This window comes from Diabrotica virgifera, chromosome 2 (genome assembly GCF_917563875.1).
Source record: "Diabrotica virgifera virgifera chromosome 2, PGI_DIABVI_V3a".
NCBI classification, from domain to species: Eukaryota; Metazoa; Arthropoda; class Insecta; order Coleoptera; family Chrysomelidae; genus Diabrotica; species Diabrotica virgifera.
The window spans coordinates 957,830-982,477 of NC_065444.1; the positions used below are offsets into that span (position 1 = coordinate 957,830).

At 34.6% G+C, this 24,648-nt stretch overlaps 2 protein-coding genes across 4 annotated transcripts in view; one reads left to right on the forward strand and one right to left on the reverse strand.

The window, feature by feature from the left end:
* LOC114337540 (peptide methionine sulfoxide reductase) lies at positions 1-23,215 on the reverse strand. Of its 3 annotated transcripts, none has more exons than XM_028288008.2 (5): positions 23,055-23,215; positions 10,491-10,662; positions 9,138-9,258; positions 7,359-7,495; positions 1-2,529 (listed from the first exon to the last, which is right to left on the reverse strand). In XM_028288008.2, exons 1-5 carry the CDS (start codon positions 23,068-23,070, stop codon positions 2,295-2,297), a joined length of 681 nt encoding a protein of 226 aa, XP_028143809.1. In that variant the 5' UTR covers positions 23,071-23,215; the 3' UTR covers positions 1-2,294. The 3 variants fall into 3 exon arrangements, with proteins under 3 accessions (XP_028143809.1, XP_028143811.1, XP_028143808.2); XM_028288010.2 differs by lacking the exon at positions 23,055-23,215 and adding an exon at positions 20,897-20,941; XM_028288007.2 differs by lacking the exon at positions 23,055-23,215 and adding an exon at positions 14,463-14,641.
* Positions 1-24,648, forward strand: part of LOC114337532 (facilitated trehalose transporter Tret1-2 homolog) — a 337,833-nt gene that overhangs the window by 149,128 nt on the left and 164,057 nt on the right. The gene's annotated exons all lie outside the window — the stretch shown is intronic.

A 24,648-nucleotide genomic window follows, 5' to 3' on the forward strand; every position in this document is an offset into this window, starting at 1 on the left:
TTTGATAAGAAAAATATATTTATTTATAAGCAATTATATATTAATACTTATATTTCATATTATATTAATAAATGGAATTCATGTTTTCATGATCAATTATACAGTGAGCACGTGTAAAGGTTGGAATAAATTCATTTTCTCGAGAATGGACAATTTTGGAAAAAAATCCCGAAACAGGTCGATTTTTATTTTTAAATTACCACTTTTTGGCATATACAGTATGTCCCTGTAAGTTGTATCCATATGGAAAACTTTTTTATTATTAATTTTACGAAAAAAAGTTATTCTTCATAAATAGCTCTGCATGGTCCAAAACCTAAGATTCAACCATCAGATATCAAATTTTATTGAATATTATACGAGGTATGTCAAAAAGTTTGAATTTTACTCAAGAGTAAAGTAGCTTTATTTTTCACAATATTGAAAATTGCTATTATGAAAAGTTGTTTGGAATTAAAAACTATATTCTAATATGCAATTACATCCTTCTAATTGAATTTTTTTTTTTTGAAAAATTATGGATAACTAACATTATTTTCAGTAATTTTAATTCTAATAACTCTTTTATTATTAATTTTGCGAAAAAAGTGATTCTTAATAAAAATTTCTGCATGGTTTAAAATACTCTAAAACCTAAAATACAACCATCTTATGTCAATTTTATACGAGGTATGGCAAAAAGATAACTGTAGTTCAAAAGTAAAGTACCTTTATAGTTCAAAATATTTCAATGAGAGGGATGTACTTACATACTGAAACATGCTTTTTAATTCTTAATAACTTTTCATAATAACAATTTTCGATATTGTGAAAAATAAAGGTATTTTACTCTTCAGCCAAATTCATTTTTTTGATATACCTTGTATAAAATTGATAAAATTTGACATAAGATGGTTGTATTTTAGGTTTCAGACCATGCAGAACTTTTTATTAAGAATCACTTTTTTTCGTAAAATTAATAATAAAAGAGTAAAAAAAATCAGAATTGAAATAACTGAAAATAATGTTGTTATCCATAATTTTTCAAAAAAATATTTTTTTCAATTAGAAGGATGTAATTGCATATTACAATATAGTTTTTAATTTCAAACAACTTTTCATAATAGCAATTTTCAATATTGTGAAAAATAAAGCTACTTTACTCTTGAGTGAAATTCAAACTTCTTGACATACCTCGTATAATATTTATAAAATTTTATATCTGTTGGTTGAATCTCAGGTTTTGGACCATGCAGAGCTTTTTATAAAGAATAAGTTTTTTTCGTAAAATTAATAATAAAAAAGTTTTCCATATGGATACAACTTACAGGGACATACTGTATATCATACTAGTGACGTCACCCATTTGGGCGTGATGACGTCATCGATGATTTTTTTAAATGAGAATAGGGGTCGTGTTATATCTCATTTGAAAGGTAATTCAATTGTCTATTCAGTAATATAAACATTAACGTAATTATTTATACAGGATGTCCAAAAAAGATTTTTTTTAATTAAATTTATTGACATAAAAAGAAGAACCTGTGTAATTTATTTAATACGAAATACATTGTATTGCTATCAGAAAACACGAAAAAATGTTTATTTGACAAATAAATATTGTTTTTTGCAAATTCAATATGTACATATTAAAGCAGCCACCCACCTGCCTCTTGACAATTTGTGCATTTAATTTAAGCGAAAAGCAATGATTTTTTTTCAAAGAAACATTTTTTTCTGTTTTCTGAGAGCAGTAAAATGTATCTTGAATTAAATAAATTACACATATTCTTCTTTTTATGTCAATAAATTTAAACCAAAAAAATTTTTTTCGGCATCCTGTATAAATAGTTATGTTAATGTTTCTATTACTGAATGGAGAATTGAAATACCTTTCAAATGAGCTGTAACGCGACCCCTGTTCTCATTTAAAAAAAAATCATCGATGACGTCATCACGCCCAAATGGGTGACGTCACTAGTATTATATATATGCCAAAAAGTCGTAATCTAAAAATAAAAATTGACCTGTTTCGGGATTTTTTTCCAAAACCATCCATTCTCGAGAAAATGAATTTATTCCAACCTTTACGTGCTCACTGTATAATTACTACAAACATTAAATTCCATATATTTAATCGAATTTATCATACTGAATTCTTCAAAAGTATAAAAATAAAGAAACCATGATAATTAATTTAATAAGTGTAAAACCACTTTGATCAATTAAGTTAAAGTCGTCTTTCGTCAAATTCAAATAGTCACACATCCATTTTCGTGACGACGTTTGTACCTTTTGCTCAAATTTCTTCTATATCAGCAATACAAACCGCCTCCTTGATTTTCTATAAATTGTTTTCTGACAATTTCTGCAGCTTTTTCTGACAATCCCAGTTTTACCAGATCCTTTTCTAGGTCGTCCTTCGTTCCAACTCCCGCTACATATCCGTTTAAGCGGGCTGCAGCGTGGGATTTCTGAAGAAGCGCTGGTGTCAAGGATAATTCATTGCATAACAGCGAGTGCTTTTGCAGACGGTATTTTTGGTGATAGCTGAAAAATAATATAAAATTATAATATAATACGTTACACGTTACAGTGTAATGATGTATCGACAGCAGAGAACGAGAGAATCGTTGGCGCTTCAACATCCGCGCAACACGATACCCCACTCATTTCCACTTTTCCCCAGCATTCAAGGTAGGGTGACAGAGAGCGTACTTAAGGAGACTACCGAACGGAGAGGGAGAATGATCAGTATTGCAGCGACCAGCTCTAGGCTCCCTGTCAGTCAGTGGATTGAACAAGCAGGCCGACCTGAGTGGTGAAACTCCGTATTGAAGAGATTCGTCGCTCGTAATCGAACGATAGCCGTGGAGTGAACAGCTCCGATCGTATGGATGCCCGTATAATTATTAATATTTTGATTGCGTTACTGTTTGTGCCTTGAAAAGTAGAAGAACAACGATGACCTGGAAGGCGACGGATTTCCTGACTGAAAAATCTACGTACGTCGTCCAAGACAACAACTACAAACATTTTCAGAGCTACAGTGTGCAAGGTACAGATTGCCATGATGGTCGCCAACATCAGAAACGGATATGCACTAAAAGCAGAAGAAGTCATTGCTTCACCACAAATACCAATGGCATCACTGAAATTCTCGATTCTAAAGTAGTTAACATATTTTGCAAGGTTTTAATGTGCTTTAGAATTTTAAAAGCAGAACCGCAAAAGACCTCAGTACTTGAGGAGCAAGGTGTTCAACCAGTGTAACCTTCCTATCATGAAATATGGATGTCAAGTGGACCCTAACCAAGGCCAATATGGATAACTAGCCACAGCAGAAAAGAAATGGAAAAAGAAATGCTAGGTATACGACTATCAGATAAAAAGAGGAACGACTGGGTATGAACAAAAACAAAAGTTAAGGATATCACAACACTATAAATATACAATGTGACCCATTTAGATTGGAAATACCTCTATAAAATTTGAAGTTGTTAACCGATTTTAACCAAATTTTTTTTAATGTCATGTAATAAAAGGTCTATTGCGGGACAAAATATGAAATATTTAGTTAAATTTTCAGGGCATTCTACGATACTTTTTCTTCATCGAAAATGGAGAATTTGTATTAGCGATTTTTTTATTAAAAAATTTCTACGCCACTGGATTTAGAATGGCTTCAAATAGCTCTGACAAAAATTTCATTAAAATATATTTATTAATAACGAAGTTATGACAACTTAAAATTTTAAAACTCACTAAGCTACGAGTCAAAAAAGAACACCCTGTATCAACAGATAACCATAAAACTAATTATTTTTCAAATAATTTTAATAATAAACCACTACTAGACAAAAAAATGTTTAAAATAAATTTAAAATGAAATTTTTGTCTAGTCCAGAAAGCCACTGCGCATCCGCTAGGAAAAATATTCTAATTCGGATTTTTTGCACAATCTTACTCAAAAAGGACTCCTTTTAACAAATTTGCATGTTGCCAGGACCAAAAGGTGGTCAAAAATTTTTTAATCGTTTTTTTTTTGTTTTTTTCCTAAAATTATTTTTTTTGCATGGAAAAAAGTTTTTTTTAGGTTTTTTGGATCATTCCAAACAGAAAAGGTCTTTAGTGACTTTTCTCTAAAAATGATAGTTTTTGACATATAAGCGATTAAAAATTGAAAAAATGCAAAATCGGCCATTTTTAACCCTCAAGAACTATGTGAAAAACTGAAAATTTGAATGTTGCCAAGGTAGGTGGATATTCTTTAAACATCGATTGATGAAATCCCGAACAGTTTTTTGCAATATAATATGTATTTAAAACTCCTTTGTTTTTAATTTCTAATCACGCGTGCGCGACACTATTTTCCACCGTTGCATGTGTATACAGTATGGTGCAAATGAAAGGAATAAATTCGTTATTTCGTAAACCGGCTACTTTAAGAAAAAAACACGAAACAGGTCGATTTGTATTTTTAAGTTATCATATTGTGGCATGTATAGTATACTAGTGACGTCATCCGTCTGGGCGTGATGACGTAATCGACTATTTTTTAAATGAGAATAGCGGTCGTGTGGCAGCTCATTTGAAAGGATCTTCAATTCTCTATTCAGTAATGTAAACATTTACATAATTATTTATACAGGGTGTCCAAAAAATTTTTATAAAATTAAATTATTTGACAAAAAAAGAAGTAGAAGGACACCCTGTATAAATAATTATATAAATGTTTATATTAATGAATAGAGAATTGAAGAACCTTTCAAATGAGCTAGCAAACGACCCCTATTCTCATTTAAAAAAATCATCGATTACGTCATCACGCCCAGATGGATGACGTCACTAGTATACCATATATGCCATAATATCGTAACTTAAAAATACAAATCGACCTGTTTCGGGATTTTTCCTTAGAGTCGCCGGTTTACGAAATAACGAATTTGTGTGTGTGTATGTGTGTGTGTGAAAAAATGGCTTGGATGCGAGTCCGTTAGCCACAGATTTTTATTTTATTTTTACCTCAATTTATTAGTATTGTTATATTTATACGTATTTCACTTAAATGATTATATTTGTTTCTTTCAAGTAGTTTATGAGTAATTTAAATATTTCCATTTTATGACAACTTAGTAGATATTCTATACTAATTGGAAAATGAACTTGTGTTTGTCGTAAATTGTAATATAATTGATTTATATATCTCTCGTTAATTTTGCATTCCAAGAAAATATGGTTTAAATCTCTAATCGAAACATTATCACAAAAACAGACTAATGAATTAATTATTCCTAATTTGTGCAGATGTGCCTCATATTTCCCGTGTCGAGTTTTTAATCTGACGATAGTAGAAATATCTTGCTTTGGCAGGTTATATTTAAATATGTAGGTATTCAGGTGGCGGAGGAAGTTCTTGATGTAAAGAAAAATATAAATTTTTTGACATGCTTGTAATATTTTTCCATTCTTTTTTCCATATTTTATTTATTCTAACTTTGACATCATTTATTGCATCTGTCGATAAGATGTGAGTTAGTATCTCACCTTTTTTTATTGCATCTTTGGCCAACTCATCCACTTTCTCATTACCCAGTATACCGGCATGCCCTTTTGCCCATATAAATACTACTTCCACTTTAGACAAATTATTTTTTATATTACATAAAATTTTTGATTTGTATGATATATATAATAAATAACGAATTTATTCCTTTCATTTTCACCATACTGTCGGTGGAAAATAGTGTCGCGCACGCTTGATTATCAATTAAAAAGCAAAGGAGTTTTGAATATTGTATTGCAAAAAACTCTTCGGGATTTCATGAATCGATGTTTAAAGAATATCTACCTACCTTGGCAACATTCAAATTTTAAGTTTTTCACATAGTTTTTGGGGGTTAAAAATGGCCGATTTCGCAATTTTTCAATTTTTAATCGCTTCTATGTCAAAAACTATCATTTTTAGAGAAAAGTCACTAAAGACCTTTTCTGTTGGGAATGATCCAAAAAACCTAAAAAAAACAAAAAAAAAGTTTAAAAATTTTTTGACCACCTTTTGGTCCTGGCAACATGCAAATTTGTTAAAAGGAGTCCTTTTTGAGTAAGATTGTGCAAAAAATCCGAATTAGAATATTTTTACTAGCGGATGCGCAGTGGCTTTCTGGACTATCACAGCTATTTGAAGCTACTCTAAATCCAGTGGCGTAGAAATTTTTTTAATAAAAAAAATCGCTAATACAAATTCTCCATTTTCGACGAAGAAAAAGTATCTTGTTAATAATTAATATTAAAATTATTTGAAAATAATTAGTTTTATGGTTATCTGTTGATACAGGGTGTTCTTTTTTGACTCGTAGCTTATAGTGAGTTTTAAAATTTTAAGTTGTCATAACTTCGTTATTAATAAATATATTTAAATGAAATTTTTGTTATAGCTATTTGAAGCCACTCTAAATCCAGTGGCGTAGAAATTTTTTTAATAAAAAAATCGCTAATAGAAATTCTCCATTTTCGACGAAGAAAAAGTATCGTAGAAAGCCCTGAAAATTTAACCAAATATTTCATATTTTGTCCCGCAATAGACCTTTTATTACATGACATTAAAACAAAATTTGGTTAAAATCGGTTAACACCTTAAAATTTTATATAGGTGTTTCCAAACTAAATGGGTCACACTGTATTAAAGATATATCATAAAAAAAAATAAGGAAGGTAGATTTCAAGGCTTGCCTCAATTATATGTCCTTTTTGGATGGTTCCTTGTATAAATATTATGGTAGGATTTGAGATATTGGAGTGCCGTTGATTGAAAAGGCCAGAGCAACATTTAATAACATAAGAAATATATTCACCCATTGCGACATATCTCTCCCACTAAAAATACGGCTGCTAAAATGCTATGCATTTTCAGTCTTGCTGTATGGCGCAGAAGCCTGGACAATAACGGAAACATTAATGAGGAAGCTGGAGGCATTCGTGATGTGGGTGTACCGACGTATCGTCAAAATATCCTGGACGACTCACACCACCAACGTAGAGGTATTGTGCCGAATGGGAAAACAAAAAGAAATCTCTCTCGCAATTAAGAAACGGAAACTTGAATACCCCGGTAATATTATGAGACATGTCATATACTCCAACTGATAATACAGTGTAAAATAGAGAGCAAATGCGGACCCGGAAGAAGAAGACACTCATGTCTTCAAAACTTACGCCAATGGTTTGGACTACATCGGTCGTATTATTTAGAAACGCCGCAAACAAAATTAAAATTGCTATGATGATAGCCAACGTCCGCAACTAACAAGGCACATGAAGAAGAAGAAAGAGTGCCGTTAGAAAAGGAATAAAACGGAAATAATACGTGGTAAACTTACTCTTCTGCTGGATAAAATGGTCCTGCTGCAACAATGTCAGTTATCAATGGGACATTATGCTTTTCCGCTTCTTCTTTTCTTGATTTCTCAGCCAACTGTTTCTGCTCATCGTTGTGATACAAAATACAGGAAGCATACTAAAACAAAATAAGTCTAATTAAATAATTATTAGGTAGCAAACATGTCCAAATACTGAAGTGATGTTTTTTGAAACTTTTTCTTAAATTTTTGATATGCAATTTAAATTATATAGTTTTATGATCAAAATAATATTTATATTATAAATAATGTATTTATAAATGTAGATGATTATTTACATTTTTTAAGATAAAACTGACCTTGATCTATACCTATTAATCTTTCCAACTGCCAACCACTTTGGCTTCGAAATTTCAATTTTAAGGCCTCCCCGATATTTTGCTTTACTGACTAGATTTACTAATGTACGGAGATCTTGTAAATTCTAGACAAGAACGGCTGTATAGTCAGCGTATCTGATGTTGTTAGTCTTACTCCCTATTGTCTGTCATCCAAAACCTCTCTACAGGTTTCTTCAGAGTATAGATTAAAAAGACTGGGTGCAAAGCCCAACCCTGTCTTACTCCACGTTTGATGGGTAGTTTTTCAATACGACTATTTCCAATTTGGTTAAAGGCCACTTCCTTGTGTATCGTGTTGTACTCGGTCGATTGCATTCACGAAGTTGATGAAACAAACATAAACATTTTTTGGGAACTCATAACTTTTTTGCAAAAGAACGCACATACAAAATACTTAGTGCCTCTCGCTTTGTAGTTCCTAGACCATTTCTAAATCCAAAACGCTTATTACCTACCTATTCCACTTGTACAGAAGGAATATTCGGTTTTGTATAATAATTTATAAAAGTATCTTAAGGTGTGTGGCTTAATTATCAAACAGATTAGTCTAAAAACGCTGGATTTGGTAATGTCTAAAATAGTGACTCCAACCAAACTGGTAATTTTCCTTCGTTTTAAAGAAAGCAGTAGTCAAGTAGGTGAGTCACGTAATATTAAATTGATAGAAGTCAAAAATAAAGAAATATAACTTTCTTTCAGTATGTGTCAGCATTTAGAAATAAACATTTAAACAAATAGGCCTGGATCCCGCGTACCAAAAAAAAGTTTATTAAGAGCAAGCTGAAAATGTGTTAATAGCTAAACGGTGTCTAGTCGGGCAAACTTTGATGTACGGGAACACTGGAACAGGGGAAGTTTTAATTGTGGAACGTGTCACCATGACAAGTTTATGATTGTGAAAACTAGCAGGTTGTTTTTGAGTTTATTCAATAACAAACTTTACATAATATATGAAAAAATGTTTGTGCGACAAATATGTTGGGCATTTTAATAAGTCCGACACGTGTAGAACATGTTAAATGACAGGAATTGTGTTGGTGGTAAATAGCAGTCAGAATTTTACATGAGAGTTTAATGAAAGGGTAACAAATCATTTGGAAGTTCTGTCCGACAAAATATATGGGACGTTTTCGTAGTCTGACGTTCGAAACCTGTATCCTGTTTCATAATTAAAACTTTCCCTATTCCAGTGTTCCCGTACATCAAAGTTTGTCCGACTAGACACCGTTAAGCTATTAAAAAATTTTCAGCTTGCTATTAATAAACTTTGTTTGGTACTCTGGCTCCCGGTCTAAAATGTCAAAATAGTAAAATTCTAAATTAGAAACCATTTCTACGAGATGAAGTCTGAATATTATGATAGAAATATAGGAGTATTACGTGTAGCCTGCACACTTACCTGTTTCTTAACTTTGGTTGTTAGTCCATATTCGTGATGTTTCCAAAATAGATGCAACAAATCTTCGTAAGTGACCACTTTTGGATCAAAATCAATTTCTATAACTTCCGTATGGTCACCTCTAAAAACTCAAAACCATGTTACTACCAAATGAATACTACGAAATATAAAAATAATTCAATAAACAAACTAAAATTTGAAAGATATAAGATTTGTTGGTATATTATCATAGACATAATACGGATAGACAAGGCATAGTGAGCAAAAAAGGTTTAAAACTTAGTAGGACAAAAACAGAGTATTTGCAATGTTCATTTAAAGATGGAGTTACAACAAATAAAATGATATCTTTGGATGGTGAAATGATTGTGAAAAGCAATAGTTTTAAGTACCTATTAGTATCGGTATTACAGAGTATTGGAGAAATAGATGGAGATGAATGCAGTAGAATTAGGGCTGGATGGATGGAAGTGGAAGGAAGCGAATGGTGTTGTGTGACAGAAAAATTCTAATGAAGCTGAAGGGAAAATTCTATAAAAACAGCTATAAGACTGGCTATGATGTACGGAACTGAATGTTGGGCAGTGAAAAAGAAAGGGGAACAACGAATGCATATGGCGGAAATGAGAATGCTTAGATGAATGAGTCCAGTGATAAGAAAGGATAAAGTTACAAAAAAGTATATTAGGTGAAGTCTAGGTGTGGCACCAATTGATGCCAAAATGTGAGAGGATAGGTTAAGATGGTTTGGTCATGTTCAACGTCGAGACGTTAATCACCAAATACGAACAATTGCTCAAGTGTAGATTCCTGGAAGGAGTAGGAGAGGAAGACCGAAGACCAAAGAAGACGTGGAGAGACGCTTAGGCAGGACATGTTGGTAAAGGGGATTAATATTGATATGATCCAAGATATAGAACTGTATGGAGAAATGCAATTAGGGAAGCCGACCCCGCTCCAGAAAGCTGGAGTATTTCGGACATGTAATGAGAGATCCCAAATATAGGTTGCTACAAAATATCATGCAAGGAAAAATAGCAGGCAAACGTAGTCCAGGACGAAGAAGAACCTCATGGTTGAAGAACTTGCGAGATTGGTATGGTGTTGATACAAGCATGCTATTTAGGGTGGCAGTGAATAAAATTAAGATAGCTATGATGGTAATGGTAACCAACGTTCTGAAAGCACATGGTACATGAAGAAGAAGACCCCGCACAGGAATAAGGCAAAGAGAATGATGATGATGTTGACAAATGTTTTACATAGGTCATTATTAAATTTGCACAGTTCTTTTTGACCATGCTAAATCATGTTAACAACCCAACAACTAAGAAAAACTACACATACACTTACATGCTCCTGTATGTAGGTTGTTCGGTCGTACCTCCTGCGTACCCTACTCGAGTTCTCAGTACTCCTGGTTCAGCACCGTATAATGCATCATTTGCCCAAAAGCAACCCATTCCAAAGGTAGCTTTTTCGAAAGGTGTATCGACTTCGTGTAAAATGTTTGACATTTTTGTTTCTGAAAGTAAATTCAAGTATTAAAAATAAGCTAGCTTCGGTTTATATAGGTATGTCGAGATAAAGTAGTTGATAAACATAAAAAATCGATAAGGAAAACCCAAAGACAGTGCAAATCGTATTGTTTACATAGTCGAATCAAGACAGCTTGAAAACATTTCTTAATCGCCAGACAGGTTCGATTTTGATAATTTGTTTAATTTTATTATTAGCCCAGTCAATGAAGATAACATAATATAGCATAACAGCGATCTTCAAAATTTCTAGAATGTGTTCTTCTTTATCAGCCTGTTAGCATCCATCCCTAAACAAAAGCCTCTCCATGAGTCCACCATTCTTCTCGGTTTTGTGCTATTTGGTGCTAGTTTCTCCCCAGTTTTGTTTTGATGTCGTTTAGCCATCGTTTTTGTGGTCTTCCTCTATTACGATTGTGCTCACGTAGTCTCCAATGTACAATGTTTCTCGTCCACCTGTCGTTGGTTTGCTGTGCCATTTGTCCGATTAAGTTCAATTTCGTTTGCGCAATTCTTCCAATTACATCTTCCACCTTCGTCCTGTTTCGCACATCCTCATTTCGTATATTATGTTCTCTCAGAGATACTCCTAACATAACTTGTTCGATCGTCCTCTGTGTCGTTCTCAGTCTATTGGCTGATATTTCTGTAAGTGTCAGGGTTTCCATTCCATAGGTCATAACTGGTAGAATACAACTGTTGAATACCCTTTTCTTTAGATTTATTATGGTATCTTTTTGTTTTTCAATACATCACGGGGCTACTAGGAAGACAATGTACAGTACTACATTCTGGACACATGTTCTACCAACTCCATAAGAGAATAAGTAGGTATGTTACAAAAATAAAATTTAAAATACCATCAACACCGGGCCAGTTGTTTAGAATTAAAAAATAAGAATCTTCATTGATTGAACTGATAAAACGTACTTATAATGTTATATCAAAAGGTAAATACACAATAAATTTTAAATTCAAGGTTAAATAGTAAATACATGAATATGTTTAGATAATACGACCAAGTAGTAACTTATAGTGAAGGTCATGGAAAAATTAAATTAATTGCCTAAATAAAATCGCAGAGGTCCTTGGGGTAGTCTGAGTGAAACAGTGGATTGAAGTACAAAAAGGATGTGAACTATATAAAATACGAATGAAGTAAAAAAACAGACGTACTCTCAATCATTTATTGTAACTCTCGACGACCGGTTTCGCTCTCTAAAGTATGCAGACCATCTTCAGGTCAACGGTTACAAGTCGCTAAATGATTCGGCTACAAGGAGCTACTTTCTGAGTATTCATTAACATATAATATCTTGCTTAAGTTATGCTAACGGGATATGGTGGAATAGACGGAGAATGTTTAAGTTTAACAAGTTTATAGAAATTCTTGAGGGTGGTGAGATAATTGGTGAAAGAAATATATAAAATATGTTTATTTCAGATCTAAACGCAACCAACAAACAACCAATTCTGTCTTTCATATAGAAATAAAAAGGCTCAAAGTAGGGAGTTGGTATAAACACATTTTCCACAAATTTCATCGCTAATCGCGAAATATTTGAATAGTAATATATGACAGCGTAGAATGAAGTTCTATGGACATTAGATATGCCGACGACGCTGTAGTTTTTGCAGACAGTCTAGATGGTTTGCAAAGAATAATGTCGCGCATATCAGATATAAGTAGAGTAGTAGGGAATACGGACTTGATCTCAATACGAAAAAAACAAAGTACATGGTAGTCAGTAAACGCGAACTATATATACACAGCTTTTGGTTAACCAACAACTAATTGACAGGGTCGACAGCTACACATACCTTGGTACCAACATAAACAGCCAGTGGGACCACTCAAGTGAAATAAAATAACGCATAGGAAAAGCGAGATCAGCGTTCATAATGATGAAGTCTCTTTTCAGAAGCCACGATTTACCTCTTGATACCATAATCTCTATCATCATATGCTATGTATTTTCTACGTTATTATACGGAGTAGAGGCCTGGACACTTTCCGAGACTTCTTTGAGAAAACTCGAGGCATTCGAGATGTGGTGTTACAGGCGCATTTTGAGAATTTCGTGGGTGGATCGTCTGACTAATGTTGAGGTTCTACGTAGAATAGGCAAGGAATGCGAGATTATTTACACAATCAAAGAGCTCAAACTAGAATATCTTGGCCATGTTATGAGGAATGAACAGAGATATGGCTTGTTACAACTCATTCTTCAAGGCAAGGTATTTGGAAAGAGAGGACCAGGGAGAAGAAGAATATCTTGGCTTCAAAACCTGAGAAAGTGGTTTAATACATCGACAACCGGACTATTCAGAATAGCAGCAAGCAAAGTTAGGATAGCCATGCTGATCGCCAACATCCGGAACGGATAGTCACCTTAAGAAGAAGAAGAATGAAGTAAACACTGTTGTATGTAGGTACATGTGTATGAATTTATTAAAAAAATTTAAAATTTATCCACAAGGTAGTGGAAAATTACAAAACACAAAACGTTTTCAGTCTAAACTGACCATCATCAGGGTGTACGTCCGGTGTACAAGTATTTTGAACTAGCCACTTCATTAGGCGTAAAAACCTCCAAATTACATTATTGGTAGATAGGTATAGCATTATAAAGTAGGCGACATTAAGTCGATGTATTAAGATTATTTGAAAACCATGTGGATGTACTTCATCCTTGCTCGAAAAATGCACGTAGTGCTCAGGTGAGAGGTTAACGACCAACTAACGAGACTGGGGTGGCAAAGAGGCAATGATATACCTACCAGGCCCAGCCTACCAATATAATTATTCAAGAGTTATATATTATCTATCATATATTTGTTTTAAAGGTGCTGGTGTTATGGGTTTATGACGAAATAAGTTAAATACCAATCTCTCAATTAATCGAATTGTGTGTGTGTGTATGTAAAATACGACGGTGTCGGAAAGTTGGTCGAGAACACTTCGTCGATAACATTTGGTCGACGAACAGTTGGTCGAATGCACAATTCATCGAATGTACAATTCGTCGACGAACATTTGTTCGAATGGATTTTTCGTCGACAAAGACCCAAAGGGAATAATACATGGCGGAACCACGCCAATATATAAAGTTACTTTCTTTGTACCATCTCAAAAAAAAATTATTTTATAGATTGCCAGTCCTAAGCCTTGGAAAAAGTGTGAAGGGAAGTTTATTCTCACGATTTCTTTACTTTTTATTGATATTGACTGATTATTGCAGTCGAAAACATTGTACGGAAATGCCTCGATTCCCTAACAATTTATTTACCTCAGCATCTCGCATATTTCGTCTTGTCCGCAAGTGCCCCCAAATTTGACTTGTCCGGAAATGCTCCGTTCGCAAGTGCGCCGACACCAAAAAGAAGAACGGTACAACATCACTAATTAAAAAATCGGTATATATTTTATGTCTACTCTCCCACCGCAGCCAATTTTTTCATTAAATTTAAAAATAATTAATATTTAGAAAAAAAAAATAACAAAAAACCAAAAAAAAAAATTCAGATATATTTATAATACAATATTCCAGTTAACAAAATAAAAACCATTAATTTGTCGTTTGTCACCATTAATCCCTTTATCCTAAAGATAAATAAGAGTTTGTCGACGAAAAATCCATTCGAACAAATGTTCGTCGAAGAATTTGTAAATTCGATGAATTGTGCATTCGACCAACTGTTTGTCGACCAAATGTTGTCGACTAATTTTCCGTCGACGAGTGTTCTCGACCAACTTTCCTAGACCCAAATTACGATTGTACGATACCTTTGTGATATAAGCGTCTTCTTTCTCCAGCGCGCTGGGTTGTTCTCGTGATTTGACTGTAGAATCTCGTTGTCACACTTGGATGGAGGGTTACAAAACTGGGTGTTACTCTCACGGGGTTATACGAAATCCGGAGTGTGACTGCACGTCGAATAAACTTCAACATATTGGGACGGTATCTATAAGACCAGAGTAGTTGGGTAAGGGCGAATTTATGTTACGACGGGGACGTGGACAGCACGGGCACGTTGAAGAATCGTCTGATATGAAAAGCATTGGCTGGTTTATCATAAAACGGAACGGGGCGACACCGGAAAGTGCAATTTCTATTGTTCTACGCGCCGTGCCGTCCACATTCTGGAGTAAGATAAATCAGCCTTAAAATGGCCTACACACGTCATGACCCGACAACCCGACACGATAGAACTCCTGGGCCATCTTTGCCATGGTCAGGTCAGGTCTACACACGTTAGTATGTGTACCACATTTGTTAAACTATCTGACATAGCAACCTAGGTGCACTTTTTTATTCTGCATGCCAATATACTTTTTAGTATAAGGAAATTGTGTTTTTTTATTTATAACTTTAACCTTGTGCATTTGTATGTTAATGAATACAGAAAAAACGAAATAAACAATGTACCTACATATTACCAATATTACTGTTGGTATATACCATTATACTATTACCAATATTACCAATTACATTGTTATAGGAATATTGGAAGAAATCACGATCCTCAGTAATGGGGAAACGACAGGAGAGAGAGAAAAATGGTAAGTATACGTAAAATTATCATTTTACTTATATTTTTTCTAAACTTAATGGCGCGTCCGCATTGGTAAATTTTTTGTGCGTATTGAACTAATAGTTCGTCGCAAGAATTTGCGTCGCAAATTTTTCCAGTGAGGACGAGGTGCTGAAATCATTTTTGATCTTCGCTCGAAAACGATAACTGATGGAGGATATGCGTTGTGTGCGTCGAAAATTCTTGCGTCCGATTTATGCGACGAACACGTCCACACTAGCACAATTTTCTTCGAGCACGCAAATATTTGCAACGAACAGCTTGTTCGACGCAAATTTTTACCAATGCTGACGCGCCATAATGTGTATAAAGTATACAGTGGCGCACCCAGGGGGGGGGGGGTTTGGGGGTTAAAACCCCTCCCAGGACATATACAAAATATAAAGAATAGTAGGAAAATGTAACTTGTCTTTCAGAAACAATACAAAAAAATTTCGGTGCCCAAGCGAAGCTAGGACAAATAATCCCTTGACAAATAATCCCGGACAAAAAAATCCCCAGACAAAAAATCCCCGGACAAAAAAATCCCCGGACAAGTAATCCCAGGACAAAATATCCCCACAAAAAAATCCCGGACAAAATATCTCCAAGAAATATTTGCTGCGGAATAGTTCTCTAAAAATTTTCCCGTGAATGCAATCAACTGAAATGTTATTCAGCCTCAGTGCGTGAGAGCTATAGCAATCGCCATGAAACAGCTTTTCGGCACGAAAATAATGATTAGCAATTAAGATTTAGCATGAATTGTAATTTCAATGATCAAATTTCGAATTTTAATTCCATGTCGAAAACTTCGAATTTTACATGACAAACGATCGTGAGTTTTTTCAAAAATCGCGGAAGATATGGGGAATGTGCTAAGGCTGTGGGAACCATGTTGTAATTATTCGCTTAAATCTTTTACTCACTCTGCTTTGAATTACTATGTTCAAAACATTGCCTATTCGTGATGAAAACTGCTGGTCCTCAAAACGATAATATTGATTGTAACCCAAAAAAACCTGTTACTTATTGTAAATTTAGCGTCAAAAATATTTAGTTATTATCATCATTAATGGTGTTATAACTTTTCGATTATCCTTGTGAGTGGTTTACTATTGCCTTTCATGTGTGGGTCTTGTGCCGATATTTCCCATAGTCTCACTCCCATTTTCTCCAGATCTTCTCTGACTGCATCTTTCCACCTTTTTCTAGGCCGTCCTACAGACTTTCTGCCATCTGGCCTCTCCTTGAGCAGCTATGTCTGGTTTGAAAATTGGCATATTCTAAGGCCAGGTTAAACAACAACGGGGACAACGGATTTCCCTGTCTGAGTCCAGAATTTACACAGAAAGCATTTGATATTTCCCCATCTCTTCTAACTTGTGCAAAGAAGTTACTTACACACATTTGCGTTACCACAGTTAGTTTCTTGGGTACGCCCAGCTCGACCATTGTATTCCATAGTGTAGGATGATTAATTGAATCATAAGCCTGTTTAAAATCTATAAAGATCTGATGCACGTCTTGATTATACTCCCAATCCTTTCAAACATTTGTCTAATAGTAAATATTTGATCAGCAATCCATCTTCCAGGTCTGAAATCACACTGGTAGTCACCAAGTATTTCTTCGGCGTATGGTAGTAATCTTTTTAGTAATACATAACGAAAAATATTTTGTCATCAGTTTCAATTCACTGCAAGCAACATTTCAGAAACCTGCTTCAAAAGCTTTCAAAAGCTATGTCAAAAACCTGTGTTCTGCGTTTTCATAACAAAGCTAAACATTCTTAATAGCGCAAATTTTTTCATGGATGCACACAGATACGAGGCAATGTTTTAAACTTAGTTATTCAAGGCAGAGTCAGCAAAAGATTTAAGCGAATAATTACAACATGATTCCCACAGCCTTAGCTCATTCACCATATCTTCCACGATTTTTGATAAAACTCACACTCGTTGGTCATGTAAAATTTGAAGTTTTCGGCATGTAACTGGAATTAGAAATTTGGTAATCAAAATTACATTAATTCATGCTTAATCTTAATTACTAATCATTCCGAAAATCGGTTTCATTTCCATTGCTATAACTCTTATGCACTGAGACTGAAAAACATTCGAGTCGATTGCGTTCACGGGAAAACTTTTAGAGAACTATCCGGAAGCAAATATTTCATGGGGGTTTTTTGTCGAAAAAAAAAAATTGTGGGGATTATTTGTCCGGAATTTTTGAAATTATACTTCTTTACGGGCGATATGAGGGTGAATTTTTATATGTTAAACCTACGATCCCGGCGCATGCGCATTATAACTTTGTTCTGATTGGATGTTCAAATGACATGTCAAAAATTATCCAATATGGCAGCTGTAGCGCAGCTGTGGTTTGGACGGTTGACGGTATGGTTATGTATGGTTGTTGCGTTTTAAAATTTGTGGGAAGAGAAACAACAAAGGTTAGTTAATAGTTATACTGCCTTTTTAAATAGTTTTCATATTATATTTTTGAAGTTATACTTCAAAATGTTTTAATTTATGTATGTATCAGTCCAGAAAAGGTGTGGAAATAATATATTAGTGTTTTTAGATATATTTTTCTACAAACGTGTTAAAAATGCAACTTATAGCACTCCATAGGAGTGTTAAAAATGCTACTTTAAAGCACCGGTGCTTTAAAAATTTTAAGGCACTGCAGTTAAAAGTGAATTGTCAAATTGTGAAACGTCAAAATATTTATATTTCATTTATTAACATTAATATTAATAATACAACTTGCGCAATTTGGAAAAGGTGGTTTAAAAGGTTTTTTATTATAATTTTGTGTCTTTGGATTTGTCTTCCTTGGGCGTAAAATAATAAAACATCTATTTTTATATTTCACTTGTCACCGTGATGTATAATTATGTATATCTGAAAGGTAAGTTGCATGCGGCTTGATGGCCTTGTTGGTAGAGCATTGGACCAGAGATCAAAAAATCGCGAGATTGCGGGTTCAAATCCCGGACGATTCATATTTTTTTCTTTTTTTTTTTAATATTTGGCATTGTTAAGTTTTGGTTCATTTTTGGTAATTATTGTTAATTTTTTGTATTGTAACTGTTAAGTAGGTATATTTATTTCGTTGAAATTATATTATAATAGAAGTATAACTTCTTACGTGCGTACAAAGTACACACACATTCTTTTTTTTTGTGGGGATTTTTGTCCGGGGATTTTTGTCCAGGGATAATTTGTGGAAATTTTTTGTCAGGGATTATTTGTCCAAACCCCACCCAAGCCAACCCCCCGTAGAGGAAAAGTCTGGGTGCGCCACTGAAAGTATAAACCGTATTTTTTATATTCTGACGTCATAACTGTGAGTACACTTTGTTGTACAATAAGCCTACACACACTCCAATGGTCGAACCCTACGTTGTTAAACCTGACAGTCGAGTGGTCGGGCCGGGACGTGTGTAGGTCTTTTTAAGTAAGTACATACACAACACGTTAATGAAACTAAATATAAAAGAGAATAATAATAAAAATCTTCTCTTCTTTAAGTACCGTACCCAAATTTTAGGCGTGGATAGCTTCCATGACAATTTGCCGATATCGTTGTCGATCTTGCGCGGCATGTAATAATTGATCTGCTGATAAAGGCAGTCCATTGACGAAGGTTTCGGAGCCATGAACATTTCTTCCTATCAATTCCTTTGCTTTATCTATCCTCCATTTGATTTCTAGGGAATGGTTCAAATCTTCATTAACGTTGGTGTATGTCTTTACTCTTTCTATTTCTTGACGTTCACACTGATTTGTCCAAACTGCTGCTCCCTCTTAGATGTTATCATCATACATTTTGTTTTCTTAATGTTTAGTGAAAATCCATATCTACGAGTTACTTCTGTGATCCTATTCATTAACTCTTGGAGGGCTTCAGAACTGTCAGCGAATACCACCGTGTCGTCTGCGTGTCTTACGGTGTTTATACATTCTACGTTAATTCGAATTACCGCTTCAACATCACCCACTGCTTGTTGAAAGATTTCCTCAGAGTAGATGTTGAACAGCAGTGGTGATAGTATACATCCCTGTCGGAACCCACGTTTGATTTTGTCTCTGATTCTCCTACCTCTGTCGGCGATAGAAGATGTTCAATTCCAGTAAAGATTGCTAATAATTCTTAGATCGCAGGTGTTTATTCCAATATTTCTTAAAATCTTCATCAGCTTGTCGTGCTCTACTGTATCGAACGCTTTATGGGAATCAATGAAGCATGCATAAATATCGCAATCATAATAAAAAGAGTCTTCACCAAAATCATAAATAACAGAATCTACAAGTGTGAAGCGGAAATGAACGAGTCACAATTTGGTTTTAGGAACGCTTTGGGCATAAAGGAGGCAGTATTTTGGCTGCAAGTATTAGTACAGAGGTATAGAGATATGAACAAGGATGTCTACATGTGCTTTGTAGATTACTCGAAGGCCTTTGACAATGTAAGGCATGATCAACTAATTGAAATTCTACAAAATATAGGAATTGATGATAAGGACATCCGAATTGTGACAAGTCTCTACTGGAATCAGACAGCCAGGGTGAAAGTTGGCAAAACGTGTACACAGATCATTGACATCAGAAAAGGTGTGCGTCAGGGATGTGTTCTCTCCCCTCTCCTTTTTAATATTTACCCCGAAAAATAAAAAAAAGCACTGGATGAAGCAAACGAAGGCATAAAAATCAATGGAGAATTGACAAATATAACATCCGATATGCGGACGATACAGTCGTACTTGCCAGTAGTATATCGATGAACTTCAGCATCTTATGGCAGGATACAAAGAGCGAGTGAAGAAAGAGGACTTAACTTCAACATAAATAAAACAAAATCGATGCTGGTCAGCAAAACTCAAAAACCTGCCAGACAATTGAAAATAAAAAACCAATTAATTCAACACGTTGACTCGTATATATACCTTGGAACAGTCGTCAACTCGAAATGGGATCAAACAACCGAAATACGATCTAGAATTGAAAAGGCCAGAGCAACATTTAACAACATGAGAAATATATTCACCAATTGCGACATATCTCTCACACATAAAAATACGGCTGCTTAAATGATATGTATTTCCAGTCTTGCTGTATGGAGCAGAGGCCTGGACAATAACGGAAACATTAATGAGGAAGCTGGAGGCATTCGAGATTTGGGTGTATCGACGTATCCTCAAAATATCCTGGACGACTCACACCACCAACGTAGAGGTATTGTGCCGAATGGGAAAACAAAAAGAAATCTCTTTCACAATTAAAAAACGGAAACTTGAATACCTCGGTCATATTATGAGACATGATAAATATCATATAGGTACCTAGTCCACTTGATAATACAGGGTAAAATAGAGAGCAAACGTGGACCCGGAAGAAGAACACACTCATGGCTCCAAAACTTACGCCAACGGTTTGGACTAACATCGATCGAGTTATTCAGAAACGCCGCAAACAAAATTATAATTGACATGATGATAGCCAACGTCCGTAACGGACAAGGCACACGAAGAAGAAGAAGAATAAAAAAAGTTTAATAATAAAAATAAACAGATTCGTAATTTAATCCACGTGTGCAATGATTATTTATTTGTAAAGAGGCATTAAAATAAATACCCACCTGTAGTTATTTTTTTTTTAGATTTGATTACAAACACACATTTAGTTTACAAATCGCAACTGCAACTAAATTGCAAAAAACAGACTCGTCTAGTCACGAAACAACATTGAAATTTTCACCGGCATCAGATCAATACTACTCCTTGCTGCCAGTTTTATTTCACATAGCTCACACCCATTCTAATGCATTTCGAAAACGTTTCACTACATGACAGGGTCTGTCTCTTAGAATTAGCCTGTGAGTCTCTTTCAGCGCATTCGCCAACATCGCGCGAACATGCTTAACGATGTAGGTCAATGTTATTGTGTCAAGATCAGGTTTGATATCAGTTGAAGTTGGAATGTTGTAATAAAGAGATCAGTCATTTCATCATGAAAACATGAGATTTTCAACCTTAAATCTAATCTGCTATTTGTATTATAAATACAAATTTTTGATGCCTCGAATTTCCTAAACCTGTTGTCCGATTTAAGTTATTTTTTTTATATGTTATAGCTCTATTCTTTAACAATATCGCTGTAATAATATTGTTGCTAGACAGGTAAATTGTCGTTGTATACCGGGTGTACCAATCAAACTGTCAAAGTTTTTCTCAAAGTTCGGCATACCCTGTGGAATATTCTAGCATTTATAAAATACCTACTGAAATTAAAACCCAACTATAGCTTCAGCCTCAAGTTTTCTTAACATTCTGTTTTTTGATTCATTCGCTTATGTGGGATAATAAAAAGGTTAGGTACTTTAACAACTAGCCATTGTTTTCATCGATATAGGGTGTTTTTAAATAAGTATGACAAAATTTAGGGGTAATAATTCTGCATTAAAAAATAATGGCTGTGCATACGGGTAATATGACCCGGATGCGCGCCAATGGAGAATATAAAATTATTAATTGTATGTTAAAAAATGCGCAATAACTACCTCTTAAACCTGCAAAATTTCATTTGCATAATATCTCAACCGGTTTTAGAGGAATAAATAAATCGTCAGTTTGTAAGAAAAATTTCCACACCCCCTATCTCGGAAATGAAGCGTTACGAAGCTGCGGACATACGTTTATAAAGCAAACTGTCATATCTTTTTCATGTAGAATTACCCCTTCAAATTTGTCGCACACCCTGTATTGATGAAAAACATGGCTAGTTGTTAAAGTACCTAACTTTTTTATTATCCAGCATAAGCGAATGAATCAAAAAACAGAATGTTAAGAAAATCTGAGGCTATAGTTGGGTTTTAATTTCAGTATTTTATAAATGCTGGAATATTCCATAGGGTGTGGTGAACTTTGAGAAAAAACACAGTTTGATTGGTATACCCGGTATACAATGACAATTTATATGTGTAGCAACAATACTATTACAGCGATATTGTTAAAGAATAAGGCTATAATATATTAAAAAAAATAACTTAAATCGGACAACAGGTTAAATTCGAGACATCAAAAATGACCCATCTTTAAGGTGGAACGTCTTGGAGTAGTGTATTTTTGAAGGTTATTTTTTTTTTATTTAGATTTAGTGCAATTCGTTATCTGTGATGGCAACAACGAAATAATTCACGAACAATTGTGTCCAGTCTGAACACAGGTTTACATGGGGAAAAAAGTGTACCAGTTTTATATGACAGGAAGTGTACCACCACTTCCATAAAATTAAAAAAAATAAATGAGAGTAGGATTAATAAACTGATAAATTTATACAAAGATAACAAGTACAGTGGAACCTCGATAAGTCGTCATCCGATAACCCGGAAGTCCGGCTAACTCGAACCGATTTTCATCAGACAAAACAAACATGTTTTCACTTTGATTGAGTTTTTTACCAAGAAATAAACAATACTGTATACAACAACTGTACGTAATTTAGATGTATTGTGCATATGTATTTCTTGTTTTTGCAATTATATATCTAATGTGTATTTGTTTATTATTAATATGTGTTTTATTATTTTTACTATATTCTCCGGCTAACCCGGATTTTCGATAACCCGGATTGGCGGCGGTCCCGATTAATCCGAGTTATCGAGGTTCCACTGCATATTGTTTCGATCAGTAATATTTGGTCAACTAATAAATGCAACACACCCACGGTTAAAAGCATATCTCTGATCAATAGTGTTTATTTAGCTATAAATAAATAATAATATTGTTGTTACTTACTTAACGTGTTACCCATCTATCTACAAAACTAAAACGTTCAATGTCAATATCAAGACTAAAATAGCATTGGAAGTTTTTAACCGAGTTGTGCGGTAACTAACATCAGAGGCGGGTTTTTGAAGGTTCTGGTTCTAAAATGTACAGTGATGAACGCGCTAATAACCGACAAAATAACGCAAAAGATGAACAGCATACTGCGTTGTGAATACATATTATATTATGAAATTTGAAACTTATAGCTAAAATCAATATCAATAAAATATTAAAAATGTATAAACATTTTTAATTCCGTTGCAACTTGAAAACGCAGCAACATTATATTCTAGTTCAACCAGAGAGTGCAGTAAGCGTCTATACCGGTTTCGGGATTTTTTTGCTTCTCGTCAGTAGACACATATGCTCTTCTCTCTGACTGAACCAGGATACTCCGACGCGTGCAGTCTCGGATTGCAACGAACGAAATGGCTGGGATGTCGTAGCGACATCTGCTAAGAAAAAGACTGAGTTTTCAATCATCAGTTTAAACACATAAAACAACATTAAAATACTATTCTACATCCCATCCGATTGAAAACAGAGGGAACCTTCTCCGGTAACAACCTCCGAGGCTTCTAAAAAATACAAGCCAAGCGGACTAGAGAAGGTTCCCACTGTTTTAATCTGATGGGATGTGGAATAGTATTTTAATGCTCTTTTATGTGTTATTAGTATGAAAACTTAGTCTTTTTCTTAGATAATCTTTTTCAACGTCGCTACGGCATCCCAGCCATTTCGTTCGTTGCAATCCGAGACTGCACGAGTCGGAGTATCCTGGTTCAGTCAGAGAGAAGAGCATATGTGTCTACTGACGAGAAGCAAAAAAATCCCGAAACCGGTATAGACGCTTGCTGCACTCTCTGGTTGAACTAGAATATAATCCTACTGCGTTTTCGGGTTGCAACGAAATTGAAAATGTTTATACATTTTTAATGTTAAATTTATTTACTCTATTTGCAGTACGTAGGAATCTTCCTATAGTCTTGGCATCCGCATGGCTTGTATTGTTTAGAAGTCTCGGAGGTTGTTACCAGAGAAGGTTCCCACTGTTTTCAATCTGATGGGATGCTGAATAGTATTTTAATGCTCTTTTGTGTGTTATTTAATTTAAAAATTAGTCTTTATCAATAAAAGAATTGATATTAAAATTAAACTCACCAGGCTTCCGGGTTGAACGGCGTCTTTGGTTTCTAGGCCGAGCTTTCGACATCGTCTCTGACGTCATCTTCAGGGCTTCCGGGAACTCAGTCTCCTGAGGCTCCAGACACTACACTCACTATATACATCCCTACTCACTACAATACTGTTGTGTTCGATGGGGGAACGCTCATTTATACCGTTCGCTGACGTGGCCTTAGAGTGTCAGTTTGAATGATTATTTTTCAGGGTGGGATTTGGATTGGAGCGGACGATGTCTTCTTTAGGAGGGTCTCCAAGTCGAAGGCAAACGAATGCCGTCATCTCTTTTGTTCAGACAGTTTGGCGGTTTTTCGATTTCTATAGCTTCTCGGATAATCCTTGACTTGTAGAGGCGGATAGGGGCGATGTTTCTTGAGTG

Excerpts from the sequence above, each read along its gene's own strand:
- LOC114337540 (XM_028288007.2), bottom strand. The coding sequence starts at position 14,628 with ATGTTGAAGTTTATTCGACGTGCAGTCACACTCCGGATTTCGTATAAC. Across the intron at positions 7,496-9,137 it reads CAACCAAAGTTAAGAAACAG|TATGCTTCCTGTATTTTGTA; the intron begins GTAAGTGTGCAG and ends ATTTTGTTTTAG. Across the intron at positions 2,530-7,358 it reads CCATTTTATCCAGCAGAAGA|CTATCACCAAAAATACCGTC; the intron begins GTAAGTTTACCA and ends ATTATTTTTCAG.